We start from the raw sequence: 15,274 nt of genomic DNA, 5'->3' as shown, positions 1-15,274 counted from the left end.
ATTCTCCAATCACAAGTTATAGGGTATCAGATTGGATAAAAAAACAAGACCCATCTATAAGCTGCCTAAAAGAGACTCATTTTAGACCTAAGGACACCTGCAGATTGAAAGTGAGGGGATGGAGAACCATTTATCATGGTAACAGATGTCAAAAGAAAGCGAAAATAGCCATACTTCTATCAGACAAACTAGATTTTAAACCAAAGCCTGCTACAAGAGATGAAGAAGGGCACTATATCATAATAAAGGGGTCTATCCAACAAGAAGATCTAACAATTGTAAATATTTATGCCCCCAAATTCAGAGGACTGAAATATATAAATCAAATAATAACAAACAAAAAAGAACCCATTGATAATAACACAATAATAGTAGGGGACTTCAACACCTCACTTATATCAATGGACAGATCATCTAAGTAGAAAATCAACAGGGAAACAATGACTTTGAATGACATGCTAGACCAGATGGACATATAACGAATATATTTGGAACATTTCATCCTAAAGCAGCAGAATACACATTCTTTTCGTGTGCATAGGAAACAGTCTCCAGAAAAGATCACATATTGGGTCACGAATCAACCCTTAACAAACAGAAAAAGATTAAGATCAAACCATGCATGTTTTCTGACCACAACACAATGGAACTAGAAGTCAACACAGGAAAAAATTTGGAAAGACCACAAGTACATGGAGGTTAAGGAACATCTTCTTACTGGAGAATGAATAGGTTAACCAGCAAATTAATGAATATGTAAAAAAAAATACATGGAAGCAAATGAAAATAGGACAGTCCAACACATTTGGGATGCAGCAAAAGCTGTCAAAACAGGGAAATGTACAGTAATACAAGCCTACCTCAAGTAGCAAGAAAAATCTCAAATATACAACCTAGCCTTACACCTAAAGGAGGTAGAAAAGGAACAGAAAGTGAAGCCTAAAATCAGTAGAAGAAGGGAAATGATAAAGATTAGAGCAGAAATAAACGATAGAGAAACAAACAAAAAACAGAACATATCAATGAGGCTAGGAACTGTTTTTTTGATAGAATTAATCAAATTGATAAATCCCTAGCCAGTCTTATCAAAAAGAAAAGAGAAAGTACCCAAATAAAATCACAAATGAGAGAGGAGAGATCACAGCCAACACCACAAAAATACAAACAATTGTAAGAGACTATTATAAAACTGGGCAATCTGGAAAAAATGGATAAATTCCTAGAAACATACAAACCACCAAAACTGAAACAGGGAGAAATACAAAATTTGAACAGGCCAATAACCAGGAAAGAAATTGAATCACTAATCAAAAATCTATCAAAAAACAAAAGTTCAGGGCCAGATGGCTTCCCAGGGGAATTCTACCAGTTAGTTATTTAAAGAAGAGTTAATACCTATTCTTCTGAAACTGTTCCAAATATAGAAATAGAAGGAAAGTTTCCAAATTCATTCTATGAGGCCAGCATTACCTTGATTCCAAAACCAGACAAAGACACCACCAAAAAGGAGCAGGATAATATCCCTGATGAACACGGTTGCAAAATTTCTCAACAAAATACAAATCAAATTCAACAGCACATTAAAAGAATCATTCAACACCATCAAGTGGGAATTATTCCTGGGCTGGAAGGGTGGTTCCATATTTGCAAATCAATCAAAATGATACACCACATTAACAAAAGAAAGGATAAGAAACATATAATCCCCTCAATAGATGCAGAAAAAACATTTGATAAAGTACAGCATACATTCTTGATAAAAACCTCAACAATGTAGTGATAGAGGGAACATATATCAACATAATAAAGGCCATATATGAAAAACCCACAGGTAATATCATTCTCAATGGAGAAAAACAGAGAGCTTTTCCTCTATGGTCAGGAACAAGACAGGGATATTCACTCTTACTTTATTACTTAACACAGGACTAGAAGTACTACCTTCAGGAATCAGACAACAAAAAGAAATAAAATGTATCCAAATTGTCAAGGAAGAAGTCAAATTTTCACTACTTGCAGATGACATGATACTCTCTGTAGAAAACCTGAAAGACTCTACCAAAAAAATACTAAAACTGATATAAGAATTCTGTAGAGTTGCAGGACACAAAATCAATGAACAGAAATCTGTTGCATTTCTATACACGAGTAATGAAGCAGCAGAAAGAGAAATCAAGGAATCTATCCCATTTACAACTGCACCAAAAACCATAAGATACCTAGGAATAAACCTAACCAAGGCGGTAAAAGATCTGTACTCTGAAAACTATAGAACACTTATGAAAGAAACTGAAGTGGACACAAAGAAATGGAAACACATTCTATGCTCATGGATTGGAAGAACAAATATTGTTAAAATATCTATACTACCAGCAATCTACACATTCAATGCAATCCCTATCAAAATACCACCAGCATTTTTCACAGAGTTAAAACAAAGAATCCTAAAATTTGTATGAAACCACAAAAAACTCTGAATAGCCAAAGCAATCTTGAAGAAGAAAAGCAGATCTGGAGGCATCACACTTCCATACTTCAAGCAATATTACACTCAAAACAGTATGTGCTAGCACAGAAACATACACATAGATCAGTGGAACAGAACAGAAAACCAAGAAGTGGACCCACCAATATACTGTCAACTAATTTTCAATAAAGCAGGAAAGAACATCCAATGGAAAAAAGTCTCTTCAACAAATGGTGTTGGGATATCTGGACAGCAATATGCAAAAGAAGGAAACTGGACCACTTTCTTACAGCATACACAAAAATAAATTCAAAATGGATGAAAGACCTAAATGTGAGGCAGGAAACCATCAAAATCCTAGAGGAGAATACAGACAGCAACCTTTTTGATATCAGCTGTAGCAACTTCTTACAAGGCATGTCACAGGAAGCAAGGAATCAAAAGCAAAAATGAACTATTGGGACTTCATCACCACAAAATGCTTCTGCACAGTAAAGGAAACTATCAAAACTAAAAGGCAGGGAGGAGCAAGATGGCGGAGGAGTTGGAGACCTAAATTTCGTCTGGTCCCAGAAATTCAGCTAGATAGGGATCAAACCATTCTGAACACCTACACCTATGAACTCAACAGGAGATTGAAGAAAAGAATAGCAGCAACTCTCTGAACAGAAAAGTGATCACTTTCTGGAAGGTAGGACGTGCGGAGAAATGAATCCAAGGCAATATTCAGGAAGATAGACGGCGGGGGGAGGGAGCCTCCGTCAGGCGGCTACTGGCAAGTGATAGAGCAGCAGAGCACAAAATCGGAAATTTTAGAAGTCGGCTCTGCTGAGGGAAGACGCTCCAGTGGCTAAGCCAGGGGTGGAACACTTGCTGGGACAGTGTGGTCTCAGGACCCTCAGGGTCACAGAAAGACCGGGGTGCCTGAGTGCGGCAGAGCTCCCAGGTATCAGAGCAGGGAAGCTGACTACAGAGATGGAGCTGAGGAGTGGGCTCTAAGCTCGGGGTTGCCATAAACCGGGATCTGCGGCACAGTCAGGCCACTGCTCTTCCAGCAGGGACCCAACAAGGCAGATCAGGGGAGACTCCCCTTCCTCCCCCCAGGAGGAGCGGCACAGGAGCGCACTGCAGGAATCTGCTGGGTTTGGAGACTCCAAATGGGGTCATGTGCTAGAGACGGAAATGCTCGGTCACAGGCTGGGTGAGCTCGGAGTGCGGCCGGAGACCGGGGAGACAGGAGTGATTGACTGCTTTTCTCTGGGGGCTCACTGAGGAGTGGGGCCCCCAAGTTCTCGGCTCCTCCGGGGTAGAGATTGGGAGGCCGGCTGCCATTTTCACTCTCATCCTCCAAAGCTGTACGGAAAGCTTGCAGAGAACAAAAGCTCCCAAGAGCAAACCAAAGCAGATTACTTAGCCTGGCCCCCAGCAAGGGCGGGGCAATTCTGCCTCTGGCAAAGACATTTGAGAACCACTGCAACAGGCCCCTCCCCCAGAAGACCAGAAAGAACAGCCAGCCAAGACCAAGTTTACCTATCAATGAGAACGGCAGAACTCGAGCACTAGGGGAATACTGCACATAGAATTCATGGCTTTTTTCCCATAATTCTTCAGTCTTTCAAAGTTAAATTTTTTAATTTTCTTTTTTTTCTTTTTCTTTTTTTTTTCTGTTTCTTTTTCCCTTTTTCAACCAACATCTTATCAATCCCTTTTTTAAAAAATCTTTTTTATTTTTCATTTTTAGAGTCATAATCTATCCCTTCATAGTAGTTAACCTTATTTTTGGTATATATATATAAGTTGTTCTCTCTTTAAAATTTTGGGATACAGTTTCTTCTAACAGACCAAAATATACCCTAAATTTTTAGTGTATGGCTTTGTCCTAATCTCCTGCCTGATCACATTCTCTCCTTTTTTTTTTTTTTAATCTTCTTCTTTCTTTTTTCAACCAAATTATCTTATCAATTCCTTCTATAAAAATTTTATAATTTTCATCTTTACATTCATATTCCATCCCTTCATCATATTTACCCTTATTTTTGTACATATATAAGCTTTTCTTTCTTTAAAATTTTGGGAGGCACTTTCTTCTAACAGACCAAAATATGCCCAAAATCTAGTGTGTGGCATTGATCTATGCACCAGACTGATCATATTTGATTATATTCTCTTTTTGATTCTTTGCTTGTTTGTTTTTTATCTTTTTCTCTTTCTTTTTCTTTATTTCCCTTTCTTTTCCCCTGGTTTCAGGTCTCTTCTGATTTGTTTAGTGTATATTTTTCTGGGGTTGTTGTTACCCTGTGAACATTTTGTTCTCTCATTCCTCTGTTCTCCTCTGGACAAAATGACAAGATGGAAAAAATCACCTCAAAAAAAAAGAACAAGTGGCAGTACCGACTGCCTGGGACTTAATCAATAGAGACATTAGTAAGATGTTGGAACTAGAGTTCAGAATGACGATTCTAAAGATACTAGCTGGGCTTGAAAAAAGCATGGAAGATATTAGAGAAACCTTTTCTGCAGAAATAAAAGAACTAAAATCCAACCAAGTCGAAATCAAAAAGGCTATTAATGAGGTGCAATCCAAAATGGAGGCTCTAACTGCTAGGATAAATGAGGCAGAAGAATTAGTGATATAGAAAACCAAATGATGGAAAATAAAGAAGCTGAGAAAAAGAGAGATAAACAACTACTGGATCACAAGGGCAGAATTCCAGAGATAAGTGATACTACAAGATGAAACAATATTAGAATAATTGGGATCCCAGAAGAAGAAGAAAGAGAGAGAGGGGCAGAAGGTATATTGGAGCAAATTATAGCAGAGTACTTCCCTACTTTGGGGAAGGAAACAGGCATCAAAATCCAGGAGGCACAGAGAACCCCCATCAAAATCAATAAAAATAGGTCAACACCCCGACACCTAATAGTAAAACTTACGAGTCTCAGAGACAAAGAGAAAATCCTGAAAGCAGCTCGGGAGAAGAGATCTGTAACCTACAATGGTAGAAACATTAGATTGGCAACAGTCCTATACACAGAGACCTGGCAGGCCAGAAAGGACTGGCATGATGTATTCAGAGCACTAAATGAAAAAGATATGCAGCCAAGAATACTATATCCAGCTAGGCTGTCATTGAAAATAGGAGAGATAAAAAGCTTCCAGGACAAACAAAAACTAAAGGAATTTGCAAACACGAAACCAGCCCTACAAGAAATATTGAAAGGGGTCCTCTAAGCAAAGAGAGAGCCTAAAAGTAACATAGACCAGAAAGGAAAACAGACAATATACAATAACAGTCACCTTACAGGAAATACAATGGCACTAAATTCCTATCTTTCAATAGTTACCCTGAATGTAAATGGGCTAAATGCCCCAATCAAAAGACACAGGCTATCAGATTGGATAAAAAAACAAGACCCATCGATATGCTGTCTGCAAGAGACTCATTTTAGACCCCAAAGCACTCCCAGACTGAAAGTGAGGGGGTGGAAAACAATTTACCATGCTAATGGACACCAAAAGAAAGCTGGGGTGGCAATCCTTGTTTCAGACAAATTAGATTTTAAACCAAAGACTATAATAAGAGATGAGGAAGGACACTATATCCTACTTAAAGGGTCTATCCAACAAGAAGATCTAACAATTGTAAATATCTATGCCCCTAACATGGAAGCAGCCAATTATATAAGCCAATTAATAAGAAAAGCAAAGAAACACATCGACAACAATACAATAATAGTGGAGTACTTTAACACCCCCCTCACTGAAATGGACAGATCATCTAAGCAAAAGATCAACAAGGAAATAAAGACTTTAAATGACACACTGGACCAAATGGACTTCACAGATATATTCAGAACATTCCATCCCAAAGCAACAGAATACACATTCTTCTCTAGTGCCTCTGGAACATTCTCCAGAATAGATCACATTCTAGGTCACAAATCAGGTCTCAACCGGTACTAAAAGATTGGGATCATTCCCTGCATATTTTCAGACCACAATGCTTTGAAACTAGAACTCAATCACAAGAGGAAAGTCAGAAAGAACTCAAATACAAGGAAGCTAAAGAACATCCTACTAAAGAATGAATGGGTCAACCAGGAAATTAAAGAAAAATTTTAAAAGTTCATGGAAACAAATGCAAATGAAAACACAACTGTTCAAAATCTTTGGGATGCAGCAAAGGCAGTCCTAAGAGGAAAGTATATAGCAATACAAGCCTTTCTCAAGAAACAAGAAAGGTCTCAAATACACAACCTAACCCTACACCTAAAGGAGCTGGAGAAAGAATAGCAAATAAAGCCTACACCCAGCAGGAGAAGAGAAATCATAAAGATCAGACACAAATCAATGAAACAGAAACCAAAAGAACAGTAGAACAGATCAACGAAACTAGGAGCTGGTTCTTTGAAAGAATTAACAAGATTGATAAACCCCTGGCCAGACTTATCAAAAAGAAAAGAGAAAGGACCTAAAAAAATAAAATCATGAATGAAAGAGGAGAGATCACAACCAACACCAAAGAAATACAAACAATTATAAGAACATATTATAAGCAACTCTATGCCAGCAAATTAGATAATCTGGAAGAAATGGATGCATTCTTAGAGATGTATAAAGTACCAAAACTGAACCAGGAAGAAATAGAAAACCTGAACAGACCTATAACCACTAAGGAAATTGAAGCAGTAATCAAAAATCTCCCAACAAACAAGAGCCCAGGGCCAGATGGCTTCCCGGGAAATTCAACCAAATATTTAAAGAAGAATTAATACCTGTTCTTCTGAAACTGTTCAAGAAAATAAAAATGGGAGGAAAACTTCAAAACTTGTTTTATGAGGCCACCATTACCTTGATCCCAAAACCAGAGAAAGACCCCAACAAAAAGGAGAATTATAGACCAATATCCTTGATGAACATGGATGCAAAAATTCTCACCAAAACACTAGCCAATAGGATTCAACAGTACCTTAAAAGGATTATTCACCATGACCAAGTGGGATTTATCCCTGGGCTGCAAGGTTGGTTCAACATCCGCAAATCAATCAATGTGATACAATACATTAATAAAAGAAAGGACAAGAACCATATGATCCTCTCAATAGCTGCAGGAAAAGCATTTGACAAAGTACAGCATCCTTTCTTGATCAAAACTCTTCAGAGTATAGGGATAGAGGGTACATACCTCAATATCATAAAAGCCATCTATGAAAAACCCACAGCGAATATCATTCCCAATGGGGAAAAACTGAGAGCTTTCCCCCTAAGGTCAGGAATGTGGCAGGGATGTCCACTATCACCACTGCTATTCAACATAGTACTAGAAGTCCTAGCCACAGAAATCAGACAACAAAAAGAAATAAAAGGCATCTGAATCAGCAGAGAAGAAGTCAAACTCTCACTCTTTGCAGATGATATGATACTGTACGTGGGAAAACCAAAAGTCTTCACCCTAAAACTGCTAGAACTCATACAGGAATTCAGTAATGTGGCAGGATATAAAATCAATGCACAGAAATCAGTGGCATTCGTATACTCCAACAACAAGACAGAAGAAAGAGAAATTAAGGAGTCGATCCCATTTACAATTGCACCGAAAATCATAAGATCCCTAGGAATAAATCTAACCAAAGAGGCCCAGAATCTGTACTCAGAAAACTATAGAATACTCATGAAAGAAATTGAGGAAGACACAAAGAAATGGAAAAACGTTCCATGCTCATGGATTGGAAGAACAAATATTGTGAAGATGTCAATGCTACCTAGAGCAATCTACACATTTAATGCAATCCCTATCAAAATACCATCCACTTTTTTCACAGAAATGGAACAAATAATCCTAAAATTTGTATGGAACCAGAAAAGACCCCAAATAGCCAGAGGAATATTGAAAAAGAAAACCAAAGCCGGTGGCATCACAATTCCAGACTTGAAGCTCTAATACAAAGCTGTAATCATCAAGACAGTATGGTACTGGCACAAAAACAGACACATAAATCAATGGAACAGAATAGAGAGCCCAGAAATGGACCCTCAACTCTATGATCAACTAATCTTTGACAAAGCAGGAATGAACGTCCAAGGGAAAAAAGACAGTCTCTTCAAAAAATGGTGTTGGGAAAATTGGACAGTCACATGCAGAAGAATGAAACTGGATCATTTCCTTACACCACACACAAAAATAGACTCGAAATGGTTGAAAGACCTCAATGTGAGACAGGAGTCCATCAAAATCCTAAAGGAGAACACAGGCAGCAACCTCTTCTACCTCAGCCGCAGCAACTTCTTCCTAGAAACATCACCAAAGGCAAGGGAAGCAAGGGTAAAAATGAACTACTGGGACCTCATCAAGATAAAAAGCTTTTGCACAGCAAAAGAAACAGTCAACAAAACCAAAAGACAACTGACAGAATGGGAGAAGATATTTGCAAGTGACATATCAGATAAGGGGCTAGTATCCAAAATCTATAAAGAACTTATCAAACTCAACACCCAAAGAACAAATGATCCAATCAAGAAATGGGCAGAAGACATGAACAGACATTTTTCCAAAGAAGACATCCAAATGGCCAACAGACACATGAAAAAGTGTTCAACATCACTCAGCATCAGGGAAATCCAAATCAAAACCTCAGTGAGATACCACCTCACACCAGTCAGAATGGCTAAAATTAACAAGTCAAGATACGACAGATGTTGGTGGGGATGAGGAGAAAGGGGAACCTTCCTACACTGTTGGTGGGAATGCAAGCTGGTGCAGCCACTCTGGAAAACAGTATGGAGGTTCCTCAAAAAGTTGAAAATAGAGCTACCATATGGCCCAGCAATTGCACTACTGGGTATTTACCCCAAAGATACAAATGTAGGGATCCGAAGGGGTACGTGCACCCTGATGTTTATAGCAGCAATGTCCACAGTAGCCAAACTATGGAACAAGCCAAGATGTCCATCGACAGATGAATGGATAAAGAAGATGTGGTATATATATACAATGGAACATTATAGAGCCATCAAAAAGAATGAAATCTTACCATTTGCAATGACGTGGATGGAACTGGAGGGTATTATGCTGAGTGAAATAAGTCAATCAGATAAAGACATGTATCATACGATCTCACTGATATGAGGAATTCTTAATCTCAGGAAACAAACTGAGGGTTGCTGGAGTGGTGGTGGGGTGGGAGGGATGGGGTGGCTGGGTGATAGACATTGGGGAATGTATGCGCTATGGAGAGTGCTGTGAATTGTGTAAGACTGTTGATTTACAGACCTGTACCTCTAAAACAAATAATACTTTATATGTTAAAAAAAAAGAAGATAGCAGTGAGGGAAAAATGAAGGGGGGTAATCGGAGGGGGAGATGAACCTTGAGAGACTATGGATTCTGAGAAACAAACTTAGGGTTCTAGAGGGGAGGGCGGTGGGGGGATGGGTTAGCGTGGTGATGGGTATTAAGGAGGGCACGTACTGAATGGAGCACTGTGTGTTATATGCAAACAATGAATTATGGAACACTACATCAAAAACTAATGATGTAATGTATGGTGATTAACATAACATAAAAAAAAATGTGTAACTAAAAAAAAAAACTAAAAGGCAACCTATAGAATGGGACAAGTTATTTGAAAGTGACATATCAGATAAAGGGTTCGTATTCAAAATATATAAAGAACTTATAAAAGTGAATATCCAAAAAACTACCCAGTAAGAAATGGGCAGAAGACATGAACAGAGATTTCTCCAAAGAAGCCACAGAAATGGCTAACAAATACATCAAAAATGTTCAATATCACTCATTATCAGGGAAATATAAATCAAAAGTACAATGAGATACTACTTCACACCTATTAGAATGGCTACAATTAACCACACAGGAAACATCAGATATTGGCAAGGATGTGGAGAAAGGGGAACTCTCTTACACTATTGAGAATGTAAAATGGTTCAGTCCCCTGGAAAACAGTATGTAGGTTCCTCAAAAAGTTAAAAATAAAACTATCCTATGACCCAGGAATTGCAGTACTAGGTATTTATGCAAATACAAAAATACTGATTTGAAGGGACACATGCAGCCTGGTATTTATAACAGCATTACCAACAATAGCCAAATTATGGAAAGAGCCTAAATGTCTACCAACTGATGAGTGGATAAAGAAGATGTTATGTGTACACACACACACACACACACACACACACACACACAGGAATATTACTCAGCCATCAAAAAGAGTGAAATTTTGCCATTTGTATCTACGTGGATAGAAGTCAAGTGTATTATGCTAAGTGAAATAAGTAAGTCAGAGAAAGACAAATATATGATTTCACTCATATGTGGAATTTAAGAATGAAAACCGATGAACATACGGGATAAGAAAAAAAAGGGATGTAAACTATAAAAGACTCTTAACTATATATAACAGTCTGAGGGTTGCTGGTGGGGAGGTAGGCAGGGGGATGGGCTAAATGGGTGATAGGTATTAAGGAGGGCACTTGTTGTGATGAGCACTGGGTGTTATATGTAAGTCATGAATCACTAAATTATATTCCTGAAACTAATATTAAGCTATATGTTAACTAAAATTTAAATGAAAAAATAAAATAAAATACCTTCACTGTTACAATGATGAGAATGTCTTACTCTAATGGAAGTCTGTTAAGATAAAAAGCATCAATGGGCTGTATTTTACTCTGTGGATCTGCACTCATTTAAAAATATTTACCTAACCATTAACCTAAAAATATTTACCTTATCATTAATCGAAATACAGACATACTGTGTATTTTTCCTTTCAACGTCTGTTTTTGAGATGTTCATTTGGGACACATTTATCCCTAACCTTTTTCCAGTGAGATGTTTCCATCATACCAGGTCTACAAGATCAAGTCAATATTAAGAATTCATCCATTAAAATGGTTATTCTATACTCTTCTGTGTGTCTATTGCATAAATACATTAGAATATTTATAATGACTGTATATCCTTTATTTGATGAAAAGCCCAAATCTCAAATATTCTGTCCTCCTATCCTTATAAAACCATTAAAATATTCTAGAAAGGCTAATTTTTTTTTTTTTTAAGATTTTATTTATTTATTTGACAGAGAGAGAGACAGCTAGAGAGGGAACACAAGCAGGGGTAGTGGGAGAGGGAGAAGCAGGCTTCCCGCAGAGCAGGGAGCCCGATGCGGGGCTTGATCCCAGGACCCTAGGATCACGACCTGAGCCGAAGGCAGACGCTTAACGACTGAGCCACCCAGGCACCCTAGAAAGGCTAATTTTTTAATGTCTAAGTTATATCTCTTAAAACTAGGGGCAGTGCAATGACCCCTTCTTGGATCATGTATGTGTTCTAATTTTTATTTTGGGAAATATAGTTTCTATATATTGTAATGTGATAAAAATTTGTACATTCATTATTCTATGTATTTAATTAAAATATAGATTAAATTACATTCTCCAGATAGGTACATAATTTTTATATGGCAAACCTCTTATCATAAAAACCCTGTAAAGCAGGTATTATGGTTCTTCAACATTAACATCTTAAAGGAAGGCAATAAATTTTAATATGGGAATTTTTCTTTATTAATATGTTATTTTTCTATTTTGTATATTTCTATTTTCATTATTAGATATACTACTTTTCATACCTGAAACTAATAACACTGCATGCTAATTTTACCTCAATAAAAATATTTTTCTAATATATACTTATTAAAATACAGATTTGTTGATATTTAAATATGAATGTCTTGCTATATCTGATGTGAATTATTATCCTGAAAGGGATAGTATTTGATATAAAAAATCAGAAAACATGCACATGAGGTAGGAATTTTTTTTTTTTTTAAAGATTTTATTTATTTATTTGAGAGAGAGAGAGAGAGCACATGAGAGGGGGGAGGGTCAGAGGGAGAAGCAGACTCCCCGCTGAGCAGGGAGCCCGATGCGGGACTCGATCCCGGGACTCCAGGATCATGACCTGAGCTGAAGGCAGTCGCTTAACCAACTGAGCCACCCAGGCGCCCCCATGAGGTAGGAATTTATCCTCAAATTATTTTACTCTTCTTCTCTGTCTTGGACAATTCAATTTTTCAAACCTGAAGATTTTTATGTATCTTGCTTTGTGCTGAACATATAATTCATATGGGTTAGCATTATTCATAAGATATAAGAATAAATTCTAACTTACAAACAAAGAAATTATATGGCCAGTGCAATCCCTGATTCATTTTTTAAAATTTATTTTAGAGAGAGAGAGGAGAGGGAGAGGCAGAGGGAGAGGGAGAGAGTCTTAGGCAGACTCCATGCTGAGCTGGAGCCTGACTCGGGGCTCAATGCCATGACCCTAAAGTTACCACCCCAGCTGAAACCAAGAGTTGGATGCTCAACTGACTGTGCCAACCAGGCGCCCCCCAATTCATTTTTGATCAACCATACTTTCACTGCTGTGGGAGTTGCTACTGTCAAAGCTCCCATCCCCAGTATCAGAACTGACTGTTGGAGTTTGATAAATGTGAAACCTATACCGCTTAACCTCCCCAGACTCACCTTTCCTGACTCTTCCCTCTAAGATCTACATATGAATGTTATTTGCCAAGAAAAGTCCCCCTGCTTATAAAAATCCCTGTGAAGCTGTTTTCTCCAAGAATTAGATCTTAAATACAATCAGGGGTGGCACTGTCCTTATATGTTATGTATAATGTTAAACAATATAAATTACCTCTTGTTCAGCACAAACTGAAATACCTGAAAATCTATCCTGGCTTTATTACTAAGTGAATGCTGGGTCTTGAAAAACTTATTTAAAGTACTTTGAGCCTCAATTTCTTCACTTAGAATATTTAATATGTTGAAGATGGGGTTATCTCTATTCTCCCTCCCAGCTCCAAAAGTGTATGATTCTGATGGTAGTACATAACCCAACAGAAAAGAGTAGTCTGATGATTATACATTCAGGCTGTTTTCAGATGCTAGTTACTAGTCTGACTATTTATGTTAGAGGTTATCAGAATTCACTAATTTAAAGAGCTTTATAGTTGGGAAAGGATAAGATAACTCAGCTTTTACCTATCAACTGCAACATATTCATGACATCATATATATTCAACTAAAGGAAAAGAACAAAAGGCCAATACTAAAGTTTTAAAGAATACCTCAGGTGCTACAAAGTTTGCAGTGTAGCATGGAGTCAAGAGAAGTCCATTTTCCCCTCGAAGTTGTTTTGCAAACCCAAAATCACAAATTCTAATGGAGTCTGCATTGGCTGATTCATCCATATATAAAATATTACTAGGCTTAAGATCACGATGAACAACCTTGAACATAAAAGAAAAAAAAATTACATTTCTATAGTGAACTAAACATCTATGAAATAAAACACTTTACTATCAACTATTTCCAGGAGAAGGAACTTTCTAAATCATAAAATTTTGAAAATGACACTTTCTCCAACCTTGATAGCCTTGACAGCCTGAAGTATACAGAAGAAATGATCTCTGTCCAATAAATGTTCCAGCTTCTATTCAAGCCATAAGTTTTGTTAATCATTTCCAATCTCAAAATATCAAAATTCAAGTCTCAAGTTCCATTTCTGGAAATAATGGACTAAGACCCTACTTAACACTCTCTTCTCCACAGTAAACAGCTCTAAAACTTGAACATAATTAAAATATCAACTACCTGAAGGTACTGGAGAATGAACAGAAGCAGACAGACTCTGAGGGAAGTATACACTTTGTCGAAGGAGGAAATATAGGGAGCTATAAGCAAGGTTCCCATATCTGTGGTTTTTAGCTTAGGGTTAAGTGCAGTTCCTGTCACACAGTGATGGTGAAAACACATGTGGAAAAGCCCACAGACTTTCTGGCTGGGAGGAACAGAAAAGAGATGCTAGGAAACTGAACGCTCAGGAGGAATTCTGTAAGGAAAAGAGCCAAAACTGACCCCTGAATCAAAAGTGTATAGAAGAGGCTCAATGTAATTCATACAAAGATAAAAGATACAGAGACCAGAGCTGCTGCCCAAAATGCAGAGTTTTCAGTGCCAAGAAAATTATCCACCAAAACAAAACAATAATAATCATTGAATAAAAAAACTAACAATACAAAAAAATCTACTTAATATTCAAATGTGCAGTATATAATCCAAAATTATCTGATATACAAGGAACCAAGAAAATGGAACACAGTTTCAAGAAAAGAGAAAATCTATCAATTCCAACTCCAAGATGAACCACATTGGACCTAACAGACAAGATTTTAAAGTGGCTATTATTACATGTGACATGATGAAGGTATTAACTAATTCCATGGTGGTAATCATATTGCAGCACATAAATGTATCAAATCAACATGTTGTACAACTTAAATGTACATAATGTTATATGCCAATTATATCTCAATAAAAATGTATTTATTCAAAATTCACAAAACAAATAAAGATAAAAGAAATATTAAAAATAAAGTGGCTATTATAACTATATCAATGAAGTAAAACAAAAACATGTTTTCAATGCATGAAATTCTCAGAAGAAAAACAGAAACAATGAGAACCAAATGAAATGTTAGAAATGGAAAATATTCTGAAATTCTCTATGTGATGATTTTCCTACTAATATTATCCACTTCAGTTATTCTAGTCTTATTTTTAATCAGCATTTTACTACACTGAAAGTTTTTTAAAGACAAGGACCAAGTCTTACTCATGCTTGAATCTGCATCACCTTTTACAATGCCTGGCATGTAGAAATGCTCAATATATATCTATTATTGATTTATTTAATTGATGTAAGAATCTGAAGGTTT

General features: G+C 37.0%; 1 protein-coding gene across 3 annotated transcripts in view; it reads right to left on the bottom strand.

Annotated features, from left to right (window-relative positions):
• The window catches only part of RPS6KA6 (ribosomal protein S6 kinase A6), a 200,487-nt gene that overhangs the window by 41,025 nt on the left and 144,188 nt on the right, over positions 1-15,274 (bottom strand). For 2 of the 3 annotated variants that reach the window (XM_032387854.1, XM_032387855.1), the window contains exon 18: positions 13,625-13,786. The exons of the other annotated variant lie outside the window; for it this stretch is intronic. In XM_032387854.1, coding sequence (XP_032243745.1) covers positions 13,625-13,786 — 162 coding nt within the window. The remainder of the gene's footprint in view (positions 1-13,624; positions 13,787-15,274) is intronic. 3 annotated transcript variants of the gene reach the window in all.

Source organism: Phoca vitulina, unplaced genomic scaffold, assembly GCF_004348235.1.
Source record: "Phoca vitulina isolate PV1807 unplaced genomic scaffold, GSC_HSeal_1.0 scaffold51, whole genome shotgun sequence".
NCBI lineage: Eukaryota > Metazoa > Chordata > Mammalia > Carnivora > Phocidae > Phoca > Phoca vitulina.
The sequence above is the reverse complement of the archived record's forward strand: the minus strand, read 5'-3'. Positions and strand labels throughout refer to the sequence as shown.